Here is a 21145-nt window from a genome sequence, read left to right as displayed (position 1 = left end):
TGGGGATAGAGTGTTCAGCGGCTTCTACTACCGGAGAAGAGAAATTCTCTGCCAGGTCGTCTGATGGGACCTCGTCCAGACTTCGAGTAAAAACTTAGAGCCTAGCCGCAAGAATGTTAGAAAACTTGGATCATTCCGCCCGCTTGTGCAGGAAGCGCCCCTGATGAACAGGAACGTCCGCCCTAAAGACATCGCGCAGTCCACGTACCCAATCAAAAACTATTAGTCGGTGATCGCTTTCGCAATCATCGACTACCGACCAATTCAGAATCCTACCAGAGATATCCTTACCAATGGTAAGATCAATGTTGGTACCATGGAAGGCCCTCTGCAAACAAACTGCACCGGCGAAAGTAGTCAACTCGCCGGCTACATTGAAAACATCAAACCGATGCTGCGTGATGAAACCTTCGATTAATTGACCGCCGGCGTCCGTGATCCCACTGTGCCAAAGAAGCGATTTGGCGTTCACATCAGCTTCTATAAGAATAGGACGACCCACTACCAACCTAACAATTCTATCCCATCTTTCCAAATGCTGTTCAGTGGGATCTCTGTACTGAAAGTACGAACTAACAACGACAAGGTCCAAACCATTTATGGCAAACTTTTAACAATGACATGATGCATGTCAGAGGTTTGCTGTATGAAGACACTATCTATGGACTTCCTGTACAGCAAGGCGGATTTACTATCATTAATGTAAAACTTTTTCCAGCCTGAAAAACCTGGTAGATCACCCTTAACCATGTGCGGGTGCTGTAGAAGAAGAACATCGAGGCTCCATTTCTCAACAACCTCACTTAACTCAACTTGGACTCCATAGGCTCCCTGGGCATTAAGTTGACTGAACCTAATCATCAAGATAGTTAAAATACAGTTCAACTGCTCTCAAGTAGCAACCACACTCTTTACTATTTACCAAGTTCCTATGACTTTTGCACAACCTTTTATATTTAACGCAAGACAGAGCCTCCTTTTTCTGCTGACAGTCGTCATGCTTGTGACCTTCCTTGCCACAATGCACGCAGACCGATGCATACTCACAGAACTTGGCCCCGTGGCCAAACCTACAACACTTGAAGCACTGCTGTACGTCAAGGTACTCCTTAATGCGACAGGATGCAAAGTCCAAGAAGATTCGTCCCTCCAACACAAACTTCTGGTGGAGACCAGCCCCTAACTCGAAGACATGATACTGTGGGGTATCACACGTGCCAGTCTTGAAGACCAATCTACACTGGTCCTTCAACAAAACCTTGTCCAAGTCGATGTTTTGCTCTCGAATGAGAGACAAGATCTCATCTAGGCGTAAGAATACAGAGTACTTCTTCGAAAACAGCAATTTTAACTATTCAGCCAATCTCTGAATTGATCATACTGGAAAGTCCATTATCAGCCAATATTAGTTATTTTTTTCAATGGACTTGGCATGCTTATATGTTTGACTCTGTGAAGAAGACAGTAGGAAACATTTCAGTCCTCATATGTCTTAGTAAATCTGACATGGGATGCTTGTTATTCTTTATGATGGCCTGCCATTTTTAGAAGTAAGTTGTGACTAATGTCAGGTCGTCTACAACTCTTTTTCCTGTTTAGCCTCCGGTAACTACCGTTTAGGTAATTCTTCAGAGGATGAATGAGGATGATATGTATGAGTGTAAATGAAGTGTAGTCTTGTACATTCTCAGTTCGACCATTCCTGAGATGTGTGGTTAATTGAAACCCAACCACCAAAGAACACCGGTATCCACGATCTAGTATTCAAATCCGTGTAAAAATAACTGGCTTTACTAGGACTTGAACGCTGTAACTCTTGACTTCCAAATCAGCTGATTTGGGAAGACGCATTAACCACTAGACCAACCCGGTGGAGAGGTCGTCTACAACTGCTATCCCCATATGGAACCTAATCATTAATAAGAATGCATAATCATATTAGCTGTACATTATTACTTCAAATATTATATATATATATATATATATATATACCCATTAACTAAAAGAAAATAATGTGGTAAGAATATTCATATCGGAAATGTCAGTGATCAGGATATCTTATGAAACAAAATGGCAGTTACAATCAATGTCAGTAGTATTCATTAAATTAAGGAAATACTGGAAATGTATAAATTTTGTGTTAAATCTAAGGATTGTTTTCAGAAATATGGTTTTTGGTCATTCAATGATGTTTTTCCCCAAATTTTGTATATATACTCAGCATCAGGAATGTGCTGAATATAATATTCAATGTGATGTAACATTTTTTACATGAAATTTCAGGCAGCACATGCAAGCAACATAGAAACCGGGGTAAAATGTGTTATGCATGTAAATAATGTCTTGTTAGTATGAAACAATTCTGAGCTGGGTATCTTACACAAGGTGGACTAATATTATGTTTGTTTATGTATACCAGGTTACAGAGTAACAGCGCGTTACTCTGACATCATGTCGTCAGAGTACTGACGACATGATGCCGTCAGTACTCTGCAGAGATGCCAAGGCATCTGTGCGCAGTCTGGCATGTAAATGTGTTGGCTTGGATAGACTCTGGCCGACGCACTCCTGAGACAAGTGGTTAATTAAAATCCAACCACCAAAGAACACCGGTATTCACAGTCTAGCATTCAAAGTGTTAAAAAGTGTTGTCATTATGATCTTACGCATTCATGCAGCATTTAACCGATGAAGTACATTTTTTTTTTAATGTTTCGTCGTGATTTATAAAATCAGGCCAAATATTTAACAGCTCGAGGTGGTTTCAGGTCATCTGCATCTAAAGGAAATACCATATCTTTTTTGTTTAACAAGAATGAAAAATTGTGAGGTGTCAAATTATATGAATGTGGTAGCTATTAAGTTGTTCCTTTGGTGATTTAAATTCATAATATTACAAAACTTTTTAAAGATTTTTAGAAACTTGCTTTGTACTTTTTAATCATACATTAATCAAATTATTATCATACATTGCATGAGTTTAATTAGAAGGTTAATTTGGATTTAAAACCTTGCATAGCCGTTTTGCAGATTTTGCAATTTTTTACACCTTCACCCTCAATTTCCACCCCTACTTTCTTCCCTTAATTTACCCCTGTATGGGGGGATGTTTGCAATGGTAGAATATTGTATTGTCACCTGACCTTATAACTGTGCAAAATTTCATCAATAGGCAGCAATGTCAGGAAGAATGTTAAATTAAGGATGCAAAATTTGAGGACAAACATGAAAACAAAAATTGAAAATTGAAAAAACATTGTGAGTTAAAATAAAACAAGTAATAAAATAAAGAGTAGGGTGAACACATTTGCCTGTGAAATAGGATCTAAGAAGTGAACATATCAAGGTTTAATTAATGTATACCAAGAGTTATGTAGATGTAAAAATTTTAGATGATGACTAAGATTGGCATGCCTAGAACAGACAACAGATGATCTAGATTGTAGTAAGAGAGGAATGGAGAATGGATTTAAACCCATCTGATCATGACTGATGATCTTCCCTTCCTCCCCAAAAAAATTTCCTCAGTTTTCTAATGTGAAATGAAACATATTCAGTAAAATTATCATTGATCAATTCCTTATATCTTTTAACTCAACTTCTATCTGAAATGATTGAAATTTGTTTTTTAAGAAATGGACTTCTTATGCATGCTTAAGGTGTGAAAGTTTATTAACAGTCCAGAGAATGTCTGATGGTGAATTAATTTAATTACATCATACATGTCTTGTTCATCTTGTATTCAGTAAAATGAGATATAAGTAACAAGCTCAGACTTTCACTACAACCTTTTAATTTGCATAAATACATAACCCCTTAATAATTTCTACTATTCCTCTAATACTTCTTAATTTTCTATTTTTGTTTTTTAGTATGTCTATTCTTAAAATCACTTAATGTATGTACTCCAACCCTTTAAAAAATTTTAATTTACAATAAGTTTATTTTCCTTCAGATGTAATTTAATTAAATGTATGCATTTAGTTGTTCTATGTATGTGTTGATTTTTATTGTAGTATCAGTATATCTAAGTATTTAAGTATTGATTGTCTCTTTTAACAGAGTGCTGAGTGCTATTACTGTGAGGATGTGAAAGGAGATGTGTGGTTGTGTCTAAATAAGGATTGTCTGACTAGTGTCTGTAAAGACTTCATAAATGACCACAGATTGTTACATTACCAGGTAAGGTTATGCATAAGATATAATTAATTATTGTTCAATACACCAATGTTAGAGATAACTGAATATAATAAAAGTATTACTTTATGTCAAGGGTAACAGAGTTAAGCTAATCATAAAAAAAATCAGTTTTAAGAAAGTTTTTCAAGAATAAGTAAAATGAAAGAAAAAATCATCAAGCCTATAGCATGAGTTGAATATAAAACCTACCATATTCATTATATCTCTCAATTAAGTTTTATATGCTCAGTATTTTTATGAGAATTGCAATTAATTTTGAAAAACAAATTGATGGGCTTGCAATAAGTGATATAAATATTTAAATTGACGTAATGAGCATATGAAGTAGGTTGTTTGTTGAAATTTGTTGCCCTCAAAACGATTTAGTAATAAGCAATGGCAGAAATCTGCAGTCCCATTACTGTAACAGGAAGAATCTAGTTTAATTTTTGTTGTACATGTTAGGATGTATATATTAAAATAAAACTCAGAACAGTACTTATAAAGGAATTTTCAAATGCATACATACAACACATAATACTCATCAACTTTTAACAATAGTTGTCCAAATTCCAACTTTTTTGAATTTTGAGCTTTTTTGGACACTTTTGGTTCAGTCAATTGCATTCAAACGGGGAGATGCACAACTAGATTTTACAACTGTCCTAAATCCAAAATTTCAACATTCTATAGCTAATTGTTTTTGAGTTATGCGAGATACATATGTACGAGTGTGTTAGAAAAGTAATGAGACTGACTTATTACTTACCAAAGTTTTTATTTTTCTCAAGCAACAATATTATCCCCTTCAAAGTAGTTCCCTTGGGCTGCTATAAACCGGCGGAGTTGTTCCCACTTCTGGTAGCAGCGCTAGAAGGCTTCAACTGGTAGGGCTTTTAACTGGTCGGTCCAGTCTTTTGAATGTTCTCCAGAGTTCCAAAATGACGTCCTTTTAAGACATGTTTCAATTTCGGAAATGGCCATATGAGACGGGGCATTGTCATGATGAAGCATCCACTTGTCTGCAATGTCTGGTCTCACGCGAATCCCTCTTTTTGTAAGCCTTTCAAGGACACCTATGTAAAACACTTGGTTGACAGTTTGTCCTGGAAGAACAAATTTTTTATGCACAATACCCCTACTGTCAAGAAAGCAAATCAGTATGGTTTTGATCTTTGATTTGCTCATTCAGCATTTTTTCGGTCGAGATGACGGAGTGTGCCACTCTTTGCTTTGATGCTTTGTTTCAGGATCGTACTCAAATATTCAGGATTCATCACCTGTGATCACACAATTGAAGATTCTTGGTCATTGTCAATCCTCTCAAGAAGATCAACGCACACGTATCTTCAATTGTCCTTCTGTTCTGTTGTGAGGTTTTTCGGCACCAATTTTGCACAAACCTTTCGCATGTCCAAATCGTCTGTCAAAATTTGATGTACGGTGAAAGTGTTTAAATTTAACTGTTCACTCAGCATCCTTATTGTTAAAAGACGGTCTGATCTCACAAGAATCTTCACATGCTCAACATTTTCATCAGATTTTGAAGTTTAAGGTCTCCCTGAGCGAGGTTGATCTTCAACGTGTTCTCGGCCTTCCAAAAATGATTTGTGCCAGCGGAAAACTTGTGCTCTTTATATGCAATGTTCCCCATAGGCCTGTTTCAACATTTCTAAGGTCACACTCGTGAATTCTCCAAGTTTAACATAAAACTTGATTTCACAATGTCACTCAAAATTCCAATGCTCCATTTTCATAACGTACAACAAAAACACAACTTTATTGATGGCGCCATCAAAAATAATGTGTTGGCTGAACAGAGTTGAAACTAGTACTTAGCATGTGGAAGGGATGAACAAACCAGTCTAGCACAGACTAGTAGACACAGTGTTACCATGTTGCTCGCAGTGTTACCAATCTCATTACTTTTCTCACACACCTTGTATGTACAGACGTCACACCAAAACTAGTCAAAATTGATATTTCCATTGAAATCTGAAAACTGAAATTTTTCATGATCACAATACTTCCTAATAATATTATTGCCAGTGTTAGAGCCATGAAAGTGTATATTGGTTATTTGAAGTCTCTTTTCTCTTGACAACATTGGAGTAATTGTTCACCACAGTTGTTTCTTTCACCAAGATCTTAGCCACTGTACACTGTTATTGCAGGTTTTTCACTATCTACTTTTGCATTAAATTACCTTGCACAATTGTAGTTTCTTTTGACATAGCATAAGGCAAGTTGATTATAATACTCTTCTATTTCTTCATAATCAGCTGTTGATGTCGGAGTGTCTATCTAAAATATATTGATCTTCACTGGCTGTGTTTAATCTCAACAGAATTAAATTAATAGGATTCTATCTTAATTGTTCTATATTCATTTATGGAATTTTTTCATTCCCTCTATATTATAAGTGCAACACCACTGCTTGATTTTACTAATTTTCCTTAGAAATATATCTCATTTCCTTCTGATGTACAGAAGTGGTTGTTTCTCCAGTATGGCTTCGCTAGTCCCAGTATTGTAATCTGGATTCTTTGACATTCTTTCTCGACAACTGCAAGCTTTCCAATTTTCATTAGGCCTCTTATTGTTCCAGCTTGTAATTGTGTGTACTTTTCCATTTTTATTAGCTGAGATTCCACTTCCAGTTGTCCCTCCTCAGAGATCCGATTGGGGAGGACTTGAAACTCCAGAACATTTAGCTGCGTGCAAGATCGTGATGGGTTTTCTTGGAAAAAATACTAGTGGTGGTTCTTCATTGCCTTTCATGAGGTTTTTCTGTCAAGGTTTACTACCCAGCTGAAAGGTCCAGTTTTAATGTGCTGAATACTCGCAAGACAACAGTTTTAAGGTGCCTTTTCACAACACAGTGTATATAACGAAGTGTTGCTTGGGCACAGTTGTGAGTGAGGCACTGCTGATCATGACAACACTGTTTGTAGTTGTTGAATGGTATTACTAGATTGCCCCCTTCAATTTGAGGCACCCCATCATCATATATCCATCATAAAATTATATTATATCATTTTTAGTTTAATACACTTTTAATTTACGACTTCATTCCTCATTTTCCCATGTAGATGAAAAACCAGTAAACAATATAAATTTAAACTAGAAAATTCTTCATACCATTCAATTAACTGTGCTCACAATGATAAATTTGAAGAAAAAAAAAGAATTAGTTTACGCTTATCTCATTTATAGGTTCTTTAAATACAATTATCTTTTTCTGTATGCTTAATATCAAATTATGCTTAATAAATCAAATTCTTTTGATTTTCAGATCTTTTTGTTATAGTTTATACTGTTTATTTATTAAATATGAATAAATATTCGCTTGAAATCTATTGTAATTTACATTGTTATGAAACCAAGATTGATTTTTAAGTTATTTTTAACAATTAAAACTTTGAAATATAGGTGCATTACTTTTTAAATAATATAAAATTATAAAAGTTATTTTTAAAAATTGAACACATTCTTATTATTATTAAGACTATTAGTATACAAACTTATATAATAAAAAAAAGAGAAGCAATTTTTTTTTTGTAGTGATCAAGAGAATTATTTAATTAAGATAATGTATGATTTTTTGAAAATATGTTATTTCATTACTCAAATTTTTTATAGAATTACATAAGTTACATGTAAGGTGATTGTAATGCTTTAAAGGTTTTTTTATTTTTATTTTAAAATGCTTACTACTCAAGAATTACTTTGAGATTTCAACTAAGTTCATGTAGAAATAAATAGAATTTTAATTATTATGGATGGATATTTTAAGAAACACTAATTTCTGGAGCGTAAGATGCAAAAAGTGAACAGCAATTCATAAATGAATTATCATTAAAAGATTATTCATTATGTCAGAATTGAGAACTTCTTGAATGATGCAGAAAGTTAAGGATCTTATTTTCAAGCAGGAAGAACTGTTCTTTGATCACAATGAAGCTGTAGTGATTCACATCTTTTGTAAAAAAATTTGTTGTGCTTTTAGTTATGTCTCAGGTGGTTTCTAAATGTTTCTTGAATTAAGTTATTTCACAAGTATGTATAAAAAGATTTTATTAAAAGTAACTGTATATAGAATTATTAAAAAAATTTGCAATAAATTTCCTTCTAAATAGTCTCTTTTGGTAGATACATGCTTATAATTCCCCAAATTTATGTTTTAAAATCAAGAATTCATTATTGTTAAGTATAGTGAATTTAATCATGGTATATTCAATTTTTCTCATTATTGTAATTATTAATTGAAATGTTTCTGTTTTAAGGAGTACACAGATCACTATGTGTATATAAGTGTTATATCATTACGTATTTGGTGCTACCAGTGTAAGGGTGAAATGATTTTGATACCTCCTGCCCAGCATGTTGATTTACATCAACCAACAATGACATGCAGGTTACGACACCTTGATTACATTGATAATGATGATTCCGATGATAGCCGATCAACAATTATGGATGATAACACAAAGCCAACTGGTAATTATATTATATAATTAATGTAGTCTGAAAGTATTACATATCATTTTTGTTACTTCTCGGGTAGCTTGTTATATTCAGTTTTAATTATGTGATCTTAAAATAATCTGCATTAGTTAAATTTCATAGCTGGTGTTTGTGTCAAATATATCTGTGTACAAACTTGTACAAATGTGTGGATTAGGAGAAAATTTCTTATTGGCTATTTTGTCATTAATAGTTGTTTTAAAAAGGTTTTGTATTGTATAGTGTTGTGACTCGATGAATTCGTATTTTGTTGTAGTGAGATAAAATTTTATTAAATGAGCCATAATAAATTAGTATACTGGGTGACTTCACAAATGTAAAAGTATATAAAAATTTATTGAGATAACTCATAGATTCAGTTGAGGTCTCATTTCATGGAAAAATACATCAAGTTTGTCACCCAACACCCACTTAGGTTCGATATGGTTTCCATTTGTAATGCGATATAATTCTACCTGAAGTCTATTTCATTCCAGACTGTAGCCAGCTAGTCTGGCATTACCTGTGCAGCTGTGCATTAATTCAAAGTCTTAGCTCAACCAGATCAGCAGGTGAAGGTGGTGCATACAACCCGATTTTTAATGAAACTCCACAAGAAAAAATCTACCAGGGTCAAATCTGGGAACCAAGTTGGCCATGGCAGTAGGACCTTCACGACCAGTCCAGTGACCTGGGAATTGAGTATCAAGAAAATCTCGGCAGAAGTGAAGTGATACTTGCTGATGATAATCAGCAAGTCCACCTTGCATTCAACTTAGTTATCATTGTCTTAGGAATTAGAAAATTCCACCTAGATGATACCATGTATGGTTGCCTCTTGGAAGAAGAACGTGCCATACAGTTTTTGTTTGCTTAAGGCACAAAAACCAGTCTCAAGAAGGTTTGGTGTTAAGAGTAAATTGCATGCCTACTAGGAGGCTCCCTAACATACTATATGAAAATTATGTTGGAACTGCAGTTCCTGACTTCAAACCTTGAAACCAAAACACACAGTGAGCACATTCCGAATCAGTAAATGTTATTATTTTTAACAACACTGGTAACAGCACTGTTGGCCGAATTCAGTATTAATGAACTATGTGAGTCAAAACTTGATGCGTTTTGCTATGAACTGAGACCTCAACTGAATCTGTAAGTTACTTAATAAATTTTTATATGTTTTTAAAGTTGTGAAGTCCTTTTTGAATCACCCAGTGTTTTCATTGAATATGTTTGCTGTTGTAAAGTTATGAACTGTGTTATCATGTAACATAATGAGATATACTAAAATCCATCCTTGGATAATATATGTATATTAATATAATATATATTATATATATATATATATATATATATATATATATATATATAATATATTATTTGGATAATATATATTAAGATATTTAAAGTTTATTCAAGATCAAAATTACATGTTTTAACTATGTTAGCAATTTTTAATTATTTTTTGAAGTAGTAGGTAGTATATGCATAAACTATATTCTATTTTTGGTGTATAATTTGTTTCAGTTGATCATACTTTAGACTTTTATTTATATTAATTTTTTATTATTAAATTTGTACTTATATATTAATAATACATAGTAATTGTACATTATGCTAATATATGTTATGATTCCACATCATATTTTCATATTTTATTATTGGGGATGAAATTTTATTTAGTTTCATAAAAAATTAAGTGTATTTGTTCATATTCATCTTGATTGAATCAGCAAAATTGAGCAGTGCTGATTTCTCATAATGCTGAAATTATTATTATCTAAATAGACTGGTTCACAAAACTATCAAGAACATCTTTACAGAGAATACCTAATTACACTGCAATAGGGTTTTTTTTTAATGAAGATATACGAGGTGCTACCAAAAGTTCGGGGAATTTGAATTTTGTGCGCGAACCATTGCTGTTACGACCTGCTGCCACTAGATGTGGCTAACAGTACTCTTTGTGAATCAGTGTTCTAACAGCTGTGACGGTGAGAGACTGCATTGTTGACTTTTGTGCGGTTGTGTAATGTTGTTTTACTGCTTCGGCGAAGTTCTAAATGGCAAAAGTTTTAAAGAGCAAAGAACCTGTATCAAATTTTGCTTTATGCTTAAAAAAACTGGTGCAGAAATCCATCGCATGCTTGTGGAAGCATTTGGTGATAATGCTATGAGCAAAAGTAAAACTTTTTTGTGGTAAAAACGATTCAAAGATGGACGAATGATAGTAGATGACGATGAGCGTTCAGGAAGACCGTGAACAAGCGCAACACCAGAAAACATCGCAATAATGCGAGAGGCTATAGTTGTAGATCGTAGACAAACAATCCATGATGTTTATGCAATCGTACAAATGTCATATGGGTCCGTGCAATGCATCTTGTCTGGTAATTTGAACATGAGACGCATTGCTGCAAAATTCATACTGAGACTGTTGAACAGCGACCAGAAACAAAATCGCGTAGCTGTCTGTAGTGAATTGAAAAATTCAGCAAGAGATGACTTAACTTGATCTCAAACATCATAACCGGTGATGAGACATGGGTGTACGGGTATGACCCTGAAACTAAGCAGCAGTTGTCACAGTGGAAGTTGCCAAGTTCACCGCGGCCAAAAAAAGCATGCCAAGTTTGCAGCAATGTGAAGTCCATGATGATTGTTTTTTTCGACATGAAAGGCATTATCCATAAGTAATTTGTTCCTCTTGGTCAAACTGTCAATGGGATGTTCTATTGTGAAATTTTGAAGCGGTTACATGAAAGCATTAGCCGCAAACGTTCAGATCTGTGGGGTAACAACAGCTGGGTTCTGCACCATGACAATGCGCCCGCACACACATCACTAGCCGTTTGGAATTTCTTGGCTTCCAAAAAGACGGTAGTGGTTCCCCACCCACCCTATTCACCTGACCTTGTTCCGTGCGACTTTTTTCTCTTTCTGAAAATAAAATTTCAATTGAAAGGCAGTCGTTTTAACACAATTGAGGAGATTCAGGAAGAAACGCAGAATGTGCTTTGAACACTTACACCTGCAGACTTCCAGGGATGCATGGAATCATGGGAAAAACGCTGGGATCACTGTATCAATGCCCAATGGGATTAGTTTGAAGGAGGCAGTATGTAAGTTATGGTAAAATTCCCCAAACTTTTGGGTAGCACCTCGTATTGTCAAAATGTAAAAATCTTACTATTATTAATATAGGAAACGTCATTTAACAATATAGTATGACAAAACATTTATTAGGAGCTGATTAATTCAATGTTGGCATATTAAATTCTGATTGTACTGTTGGATTTACATAATTTTTAATCCAATATCCCAAATATTCTTAATATTTTCAACTTTACTAATACAATATCATGATTGACACAACCAAATACTTAGAGACTGCAGCTATCTTGATTACAGTTTTTAGCAGATTTCCAAAGAATTTGGAGATTACTACCATGCTTGGTCATGTTTTTATATATAAGTATGAATATATTTTTCATTTGTTCCACCAGATGCAAATCTTAACAGATTTTGACAAAACTTGGTGGGATGATATAACCTGTTGGGAGTAGAGTCTATTGATTTTCAGGCAAATAAGTTCACAGGAATTGAAGTTAGAGGCAAAAAATTGAGTTTTTGGGTATGTTTTTTGAGATTACTAAAACCAGAAATTTGCCCTGATGCACTTACTGTGACAGTTTTTAATTTTTTGCTCTATATTTAGGAATTTCTGATAAGACATGTAAACAAGACATGAATAATAAATCACCCTGCAAAGAAGTGCACTAAAAATAGTGTGCATATTTATACACTGATAAGAGATTTTTTTTTTCCAGTAGAAGTGTCTACTTTGCTGAAAAATCATGTCATTTAATTGATATCTGCTCTTACATCTGCATTTCTTTAGCATAGCAAAGTTGTGTTTAGTACTTACTGTACTCATACTTGCGATTTTGGTTCTTGAATATTTTGTGATCGATTTATTGAACAAGCTAGGACTGGTATATACTTAGAAAACATTTGCCAGATTACATCTATTAATTTATGGATAGGTGCTTTATCTTACTGAAATCACTATCACTTAGCAGGTAATAAAAAGTCTGTGATGACATGTATCAGTCATATGTGAGCATTGTCTAAAGTAATCTGTACAAAATTTATACTTTCTGCAAAGAAAGACATATACTGGTCGACAGTGGTATTTAATATTTTCTGAATCTTATTCATTTTTGGACACTGATTCTGAATATGAAGTCAGAATTTCCCTATCGGCCTCAGGACTTTTGTAATATTATTCCAATTGTCCAGTAAGTACATGTGCATAAACATTGTAAGTACTATATATTATTTAATTATTTATTGTAGCAGTTGATAAATTAACTGTAATTTATCTGAGTTTATAAATAGCCATGAAAAATAAGTATTATTATTTACACTTTAATTAAAATGATGCTCATTATTCATATCATTTTTTTTTCTAATTGTAATTATGTCTCATATTAGTCAGAGCTTATATGAATTTTTCTTTTGGTGACCCAGTCCTGGATGTAATACTGTAAACAATAAATAATGTATGGTTATGGTTAAGAAAAAATTTGAACTACATCAATCAAGTGTGAGTTCTCATGTATGTAACATTTAGCTACTTTTCCTACCAATTGGTGATTTTATTTTTCCCTGTAAAGTCAGTGTATATACTACATTAAAGTGTCTAGTAATGTGTTATATACTTTAAAGTGTTTAAAGTTTTGCAATGCATTTTGTGAATGTATTGCAGTGAACTTTTTAGTCAAAATTCTATGCAGTTTCTGCTACATTTGTGGAGAGGATACATCAGTCACAGAGGAGAAATATAACTCTGCATAAGAAAATCATATGATCAATATTTTGGATGTAAGTAGTTGATCGGGACAGGTCCTAGGCTCCTCATATTTTCTGCAATTCATGAGTAACACTGTTGATGGTTAGTTGAATGGATCTCATTGGAATGAGATCCGTTTCCAATGGAAACCATTGTAATTACATTTGCAATTCCAATAGTTTGAAGAGAATCGAAGGATCACTTCATTGACTGCTATTTTTGTATAATGAAAATATCAGGGATAATAGCTAAGAATACTGTTATCCCCTGTTATTAACAGCTTAGAAATGTTGATATTCCCTCTGCTATAAGACTACTGTCTCATAGTCCACTGTTTACAATTCCAATACTATAGAAACATGGGAATTGGACGAAGATGCAGCTGTTGATGTGTAAAGGTTGTGCAGGTTTATCGGATGATGAACAAAGGAGAGACAACCCGGTATTTCTAGAAAATACAAATACTGGAACACAATTAATCAGACAGAATTAAATGATCCTATCTGTGATCTAAATTTATCCAAGAATCAAGCAGAAATTCTCACATCATAACTGAAAAGATGGGAATCTTTTACAGTATAATATTAAATTAAATGCTTTCCATGACAGGAGTGTGAATTTGAATGTTTCTTCTTCCAGTATGAGACTTAATTTACTGTAATGATGTGAAATCTTTACTAGAAGCTTTATGCACCATCCTGATGAGTGGTATCTTTTTATTGACTCCTCAAAGCATAGTTTGAAAGCAATTCTCTTTTATGGTAGAAATAATATCCCATAAATCCCTTTAGCTCATGCAGTTCACATGTAGTCATATGAAAATATGAAACTTGTGTTGGATGTAATTCAGTGTGAGAAACATTTGTGGCATTTTAAGGAGTCCTGAAAGTGATAGCAGTGTTACTTGGTTTACAACTTAGTTGACTCTGAGGTTGTTGCATGGAAATATTTTTAAAATGTTGTAAACAACTTCCTTAAAAATCATATGGCAGATAACTACAAAGAACTTATAACTGAGCTTCTTAAAAAGTATAAATCACTTTGATGTAATGTATCACCAAAGATCAGATTCTTAGATTCTCATCTGAATTTTTTCTCTGCCAATCTCGGAGGTGTAAATGATGAAAATTGTGAAACTTTCACTAGGAAATATTCATCACAGAAACATGCTACCAATGAAAATTGGAACTCAAAAATGCTAGCTGACTACTCTTGGAATCTCAAGACTTCTGTGCCTACAGCAAACTACACCAGAAAATCCAAAAGAAGTAGATTTTAGGCATGTAGAGATTGCATGTATAATATTGTCATACAAACGTCAACTTGCTTTTTTCTTATAAAAACACTATGCCTTGTAGAAAGAAACCACTTAGATATTTGAAATCAGCATCAAAAATACTATAAAATTCAGTTATTAACATTCTTGTAACAAACAAAAAAACAAATTTTTTTGTGGTCCAGGTTATTTATGGTAGAATTTGCCAATCCATATTTCATAGTTACACATTACAGTGCTAGGAGTACTTGTACAGTTGTCGACTGCTTGTAACCAGTAGCAAAAACCTTTTATTTTTATTTAGAAATTTTATCTTAATTTTTTTTGTTAATAAATGTTTGTAATGTTATGGACATTGTGTTTCATCATATTTTACTACATGTTTGGAAATTTTGTTAGACATTGTGACTTGTTAGACAAAACTTGTCACTTGTTATAACAACACTGTCTGTTAACATCTCTATTATTTTCTTGGCATAAATTTTTTGAATTTCAGATTGCATTGGTGTAACGCTTGCACAATCACACATGAATTTGTAAGGACAAACATTCTGATCTAAATGTAAAATTCTCGCTTGCACAATCACACATGAATTTGTAAGGACAAACATTCTGATCTAAATGTAAAATTCTCGGTTTGATAACCACAGAGTGATTGAAAATGTCAACATTGAATAGAGAAGGTTATTCCCAAACATCTTAGTACTCCTTAATTTTTTTCAAATGTATATACAGTTGTTTTCCTTCCACAAGCTTTTCTCTAAATATTTGATCTAGTATTTTAAAATTTTTCTCACTATTGTTGTATTCCTTTCAAACTATACTGGATGGTGACATTGAATTGAACAAGAAACTTTTATTGAGTTTGCACAGTCAAAAAACTACTGTAAAAAAAAAAAATGGTTTATTGACAAAAGTTTTGATATTTTGTTCTATGAGTAGTAAGATAACACCAGAGGTGAATTTTACACAACCATTCCTACAGCTTTTGACCCACTAAAGTTCCATTCTATGAACATCACTGCCAACCCTATATTATAACACTGTTTAAATTTACACTGGTTGAAAATAATTTGAATATTAGTTTTTCCTAACACTTTAGTATAACACCAAATTTTATTTTTTTCCGCATTGTATTATATAATGAAGATTTGTTTGAAGATTAGTTAGATTTTTTCAATGAACCTTGCTTACCCTTGCTTTCTGTAGAGGTATTTACCCCTGTCATCAATAACTTCAGGTAAAGATCCTCCAAATCAGAATCTTCTTGACTATGTGAATTATATCAAATAACATATTTCTTTTGATAGAATGATTGGTGAATTTTTTTTCTTGTACAACACTGTTGTCTCAGGCTTGAATTTTTAGTTAACTTTCCAAAATTTATTTGGTTCAGAACCCAAAATAAGAACTGTATTTCAAAAGGACAGACCTTTTTACCTTGGCCGATATAGCAGATTTGTTAAAAAAAGTAGGAGTTTAATTAAAAAATTCTTAAATAAATGTTTCCTAAACATTAATTGCATATTGCAGAATAAAAGAGTACTTTTTTACACAACCATCGTGTACCACTTGTAGATCATCCAGCCTTCTTATTAGATGTCTTGGCTGATTGATCAGGCAATAAAAAAAATTATTTGAAAAATGAAGTAAAAGCCATTTTCTCAAAATGGCTGAGATATCAATATAATAATGATAATAAATTTTATATACATTCATAGATATTTTGATCAAATTTTATAACTCAGTTCATCTGTTTAGATTGTAGAAGGGTGTAACATTTAACATTTAATTTTAAGCTAAAATCATTAGTTTTTTTTTTTTTTAAATCTCAGTTGATAACACAATTGAACGTTTCCTTCTATAAAGTAAACAGCTGAATTGATTTTCAGAAATTTGATCAAAATATTCATAAAAATGCTCAGGAATATTGGCTAACACTATTGAGCTTTGACTAAAAATTACAACGTTATTAATGTAAAAAATTTCTGTAGATGGCAAATTGTAACTCATGAGCTTTTTTAATGTTTCAGGGGTGTTGTAACGATTTTTTGATAACAGTTAACTATAACCATGGGTTGTTTCTATAAATATTCTGTTTGTTTTCCAGAACTGTGAATAATTTTGTATTTGAATTAATGTATTAAGGTTTGTAAATGGTTTTTTACCTAATTTGTGCAGGGTTAACTGGCCTTCAGAACATTGGCAATACGTGTTACATGAATGCAGCATTACAAGCTCTTTCAAATACTCCACCGTTAACAGAATTTTTTCTTGGTTGTGGCATATCGGCTATTTCATCGACAACTTCTGGATCAGGGACTGGTGATGGAAATAAGAAACCTCTAACATTGAGTAAATCATATCATCGGCTTATGCAGGAACTGTGGGATCGTAAAAGAAGAGGCTATGTTGCTCCTACTGGAATATTATATGGAATTAGAAATGTAATATTTTACTTGATAATTTTTTTAGTGATATTAAGTAACTTTACAAACAGAACTAGAATAGCTGATTTAGGAATTAAATAATTTTTCTTGTAAGGTTTGAAAATGATTTATTTATTACATCCTTTTTTATTTGGGATCAATGTAATTACCGATGTCTTTAAAGAAAAGATGCACCTTTCTAATTTCCAACTATTAAACACTTCAATTATTCCTTACAATTGAATATTCTTCATTTTTTAATTTTTTTTTATAGGTTGTATAATTTCCACTTCTTCATTAACTTCCTGTTTTTTTTTTTTTATCACCTTTGCTGTTGCAACCTTTAATTTTTATTTTACTTGCCGTACATCTTTCTTCATTCTCATAACTTTATGACTTCTTATGTCAGGCTACGTACTTTTCTTTGCTACCTAACTTCTGGATATTTAAAAGTGATATCAGAAGTTGTGGTTAGAAACTGTTATATCTTTCTATTAAAAAAAAAACCAGAAATGTTATTTATGTATACCAGAATATCCTTATTTTAAGCTTCTAAAATATATAAACTTTTTTTTTATTAATTTTTTTTAAATTTTAATCATGATAAATAACAAACAATAATAAAACAACTTATTTTTGCCTTTGATTTTGGTGATAATAAATTTTATCTAACTTAATTATTTAGTTTATTTGGTTCAAACTTTCTGTCTTTAACATTTACTAGCAGCATTTCTAGTATTTCAAGCAGATTCTACTGCATATTGTGTTATGATTTCACACTACTTTACATTTATACTTATCAGAAAATTAGTTATTGTTGTATTAAGTATAATATTTTTGTATTTTTTACATTAATGATTTGAATAATAAAATGTTAAAATGAAAAATGTAAGACAGTTAATATAAATAAAAATATTACAAGGGCTATTTTTTTTCAACCACTGATCGTGCATCTAAGTAAGCAAGAGATAGGCGGAAGCCAGGTCTGCACATCGTACGATTGTGTCACCCCTCTCACCACAATTTCTCCATTGCATTGTGTGAGCTGAGCCACAAGCAATTCAACATGGCCGCTACAATCGATGCTCCTGCGAAGTGTGATACATTTTCTGCAAGCAGAAGGTACAGTGCTGCTGAAATACATCGCAGAATAAGCCTAATATATAGTGAAAACTATGATTGTGATGGTAGTGTATGGGAATGGTGTATGAAATTTAAAGAAGGCAGAACGGACATCCATGACAAAGGTGGGCAAGTTACAGTTACTACTGTCTGGTATGCCTGGTTGAGCATGTTGATGACTTTGCCCGCTTTAAAAGGAGGTTTTCAGTAAGTGAACTTTCTGCAGACATCCCAGATATTTCAAGGTCTTCTCTATACAAGATTGTGACTAAAGACCTAGGATTCCAGAAACTGTGTGCACATTGGGTCTCAAAAATGTTGAGTGATGATCAAAAAATGTACAGAATGGCGTCAGCCTTAATGTGTCTCACGTATTACAATAATGAGGGGGAAAGGTTTTTAAAGTCTATCATTACTGGTGATGAGACTTTGATCCAGTATGACAATCCAAAAATCAAAGAACAGTCTAAGCAGTGGCTGTGCAGATGTGCACTTCTCCAAACCAGCCAAAAAAATTCAAACAGACACTGAGCAACAGGAAAACAATGGCTACAGTTTTTTGGGACCATAAAGGTGTGTTGGTGGACTTTATGGAGTAGATGACAATAACAAAGGAAGTTTATTGTGAACCTTTACATCACCTCCACAGAGCAATCCAGAAGAAACGAGGCATGTTCTCATCCAGTGTGGTTTTGATCCACAACCTCATTTGCTAACATGATGAACCTTCTGAAACAATTCAAGTGGAACGTTTTCAACCATCCACTATGTAGTCTAGACCTAGCACCTAGTGGTTTTCACCTCTTTAAAGAATTGAAGGCATGGTTGGGTGGACAACACTTCACCACCAATGAAGAACTTCAGGAGACTGTCAAGATGTACCGTAACCTCACCAGTAGCAAACTTTGAAGAGGGCATCAGAAAGTTGGTGTCAAATACGACAAATGTCTCAATCGTTTTGGCAATTATGTAGAAAAATAAGTTAGATGCTACTCATCTTTTAGTAATAAAATCATTTTATGTCAATGTGTCTTTTTTTTAGCCTTTTGGAGGTGTAAAAAAAAACAGCCCTCGTATTAGTAAAATGAAAGAAAAGTTAAAGATAAAGTAAATGTAAAAAAAAATTCTATAATAACAGAAGAGATAAATGAAATTAAAAATAAGATTAACAATTTAATAAATTAGTAACTTGTTGGAAGACATTTTTTTGTATCATTTAATTCTAACTGTTCCTACTAAAAACTGAAAATAATCTTATAACTAACAAACTACCTTATGCAGCTAGCAAATCATATGAGGCCTGTAAATAAAGTAATGAGACTGGTTCAGAAAAACCTTTTTATTTACAATCCAATTATACATGGACTCCTATCACCTTCAAAATAGTTTCCTTGGGAAGTCATGCAACGCTTCAAAAGGTTTTCCCACCCTTCATAGCAGTGTTGGAACTCAGAAACCGGAATATCCTTCAGATGGTCAGTTACATTTTTTAAATATTTTCTACTGTTGCAAAATGGTGTCCTTTGAAGTGGTTTTTAAAGTTGGGAACAGAAAAATGTTGCAGGGACTCAAGTCACTTGATTAAGGTGGTTGAAGAACTATAGGAATGTTTTTCTTTGCCAAAAACTTTGAAAGTTGCAGTGTGACAAGGTGCATTATCATGATGCACCTAGTTGTCTTTGATGGCTGGTCTCACGTGGGCAATTTTTTTCTGCAGTCTTTCAAGAATTTCTCAGTAAACATATTGATTTACAGTCTGTCCTGTAGGCAAAAACTCCTTATGGACAATGCCATTACTATCGAAGAAACAAATTAGCATGGATTTGCTTTTTGATTGCTCATTTTTACTTTTTTGGGACGTAGTGAGTTTGAAGTTTGCCACTCCTTGCTCTGGTGTTTTGTTTCTGGGTCGTATTCAAGATCCAAGATTCATCACTAGTAATAACATTTTTTTTTAGAAAATCAGGATCAGTTTCAATTTGCCTTAGAAGATCATGGAACACTTCCACCCTGTTGTTTTTCTGTTCAACAGTGAGGTTTTTTGGGACCAATTTTGCACACTTTTTTTCATGCACAATTTGTTTGTCAAAATTTGATGGACTATGATACAGTTTAAATTCAATTGTTCTGCAGTCATTCTGACAGTTAATTGCCGGTCGTACTGAATCAAGTCTCTGATTCGCTCAACATTGTCGTCACTTTTTGATGTTAACAGTCTTCCAAAACTGATTCCCAGCCATCTGAAAATGCTTTAAACCACCTAAAAACTTGGTCTTGTGACAGAGCATCATCTCCATACGTCCCTTTCAATTTTGAAAAAGTTTCAGTAACATTCTCACAGAGTTTAACACAAAACTTGATTGCACAATGTTGCTCATAATTAGTGTCACTTGTTTTTGTAATGCACAACAAAAACTCATTTCACAAAAAGTCTGTTTACATCTCAAATGGCACAATAGACTAAAAATATTAATAACTAATATAAATCAGCTGTTCATATAACCATATGTTTAGTAGTTACTTTACAGTGTTGCCACTTTGGCTGCCAAAAAAAAAAAACTAGTCTCATTACTTTATTTACAGATCTCGTATGTGTTTTTTCTCAAGAGAGTTCACATCATTAAATTATGTATTAAATAGTACACAACATAAAGTGGCTTTATCAGTTACTTTAATGTTCCTTATACTTTTTAATTTATTTTTTCCATCTTTTATGACCACATAGGGATCAGGAATCACTTTAGTTAGTCCATAGTCCAAGTCCCTTCAAAGAGATTG

At 33.1% G+C, this 21145-nt stretch overlaps 1 protein-coding gene across 9 annotated transcripts in view; it reads left to right on the top strand.

Annotated features, from left to right (window-relative positions):
* The window catches only part of Usp20-33 (Ubiquitin specific protease 20/33), a 130978-nt gene that overhangs the window by 46725 nt on the left and 63108 nt on the right, over nucleotides 1-21145 (top strand). For all 9 annotated transcript variants that reach the window (XM_075371893.1, XM_075371884.1, XM_075371900.1 and 6 more), the window contains 3 exons: nucleotides 4063-4182; nucleotides 8466-8679; nucleotides 16998-17263. In XM_075371893.1, coding sequence (XP_075228008.1) covers nucleotides 4063-4182; nucleotides 8466-8679; nucleotides 16998-17263 — 600 coding nt within the window. The remainder of the gene's footprint in view (nucleotides 1-4062; nucleotides 4183-8465; nucleotides 8680-16997; nucleotides 17264-21145) is intronic.

This window comes from Lycorma delicatula, chromosome 1 (genome assembly GCF_047948215.1).
Source record: "Lycorma delicatula isolate Av1 chromosome 1, ASM4794821v1, whole genome shotgun sequence".
Taxonomy (NCBI): domain Eukaryota; kingdom Metazoa; phylum Arthropoda; class Insecta; order Hemiptera; family Fulgoridae; genus Lycorma; species Lycorma delicatula.
Note: the sequence above shows the minus strand (reverse complement) of the source record. Positions and strands in the feature narration are given on the sequence as shown.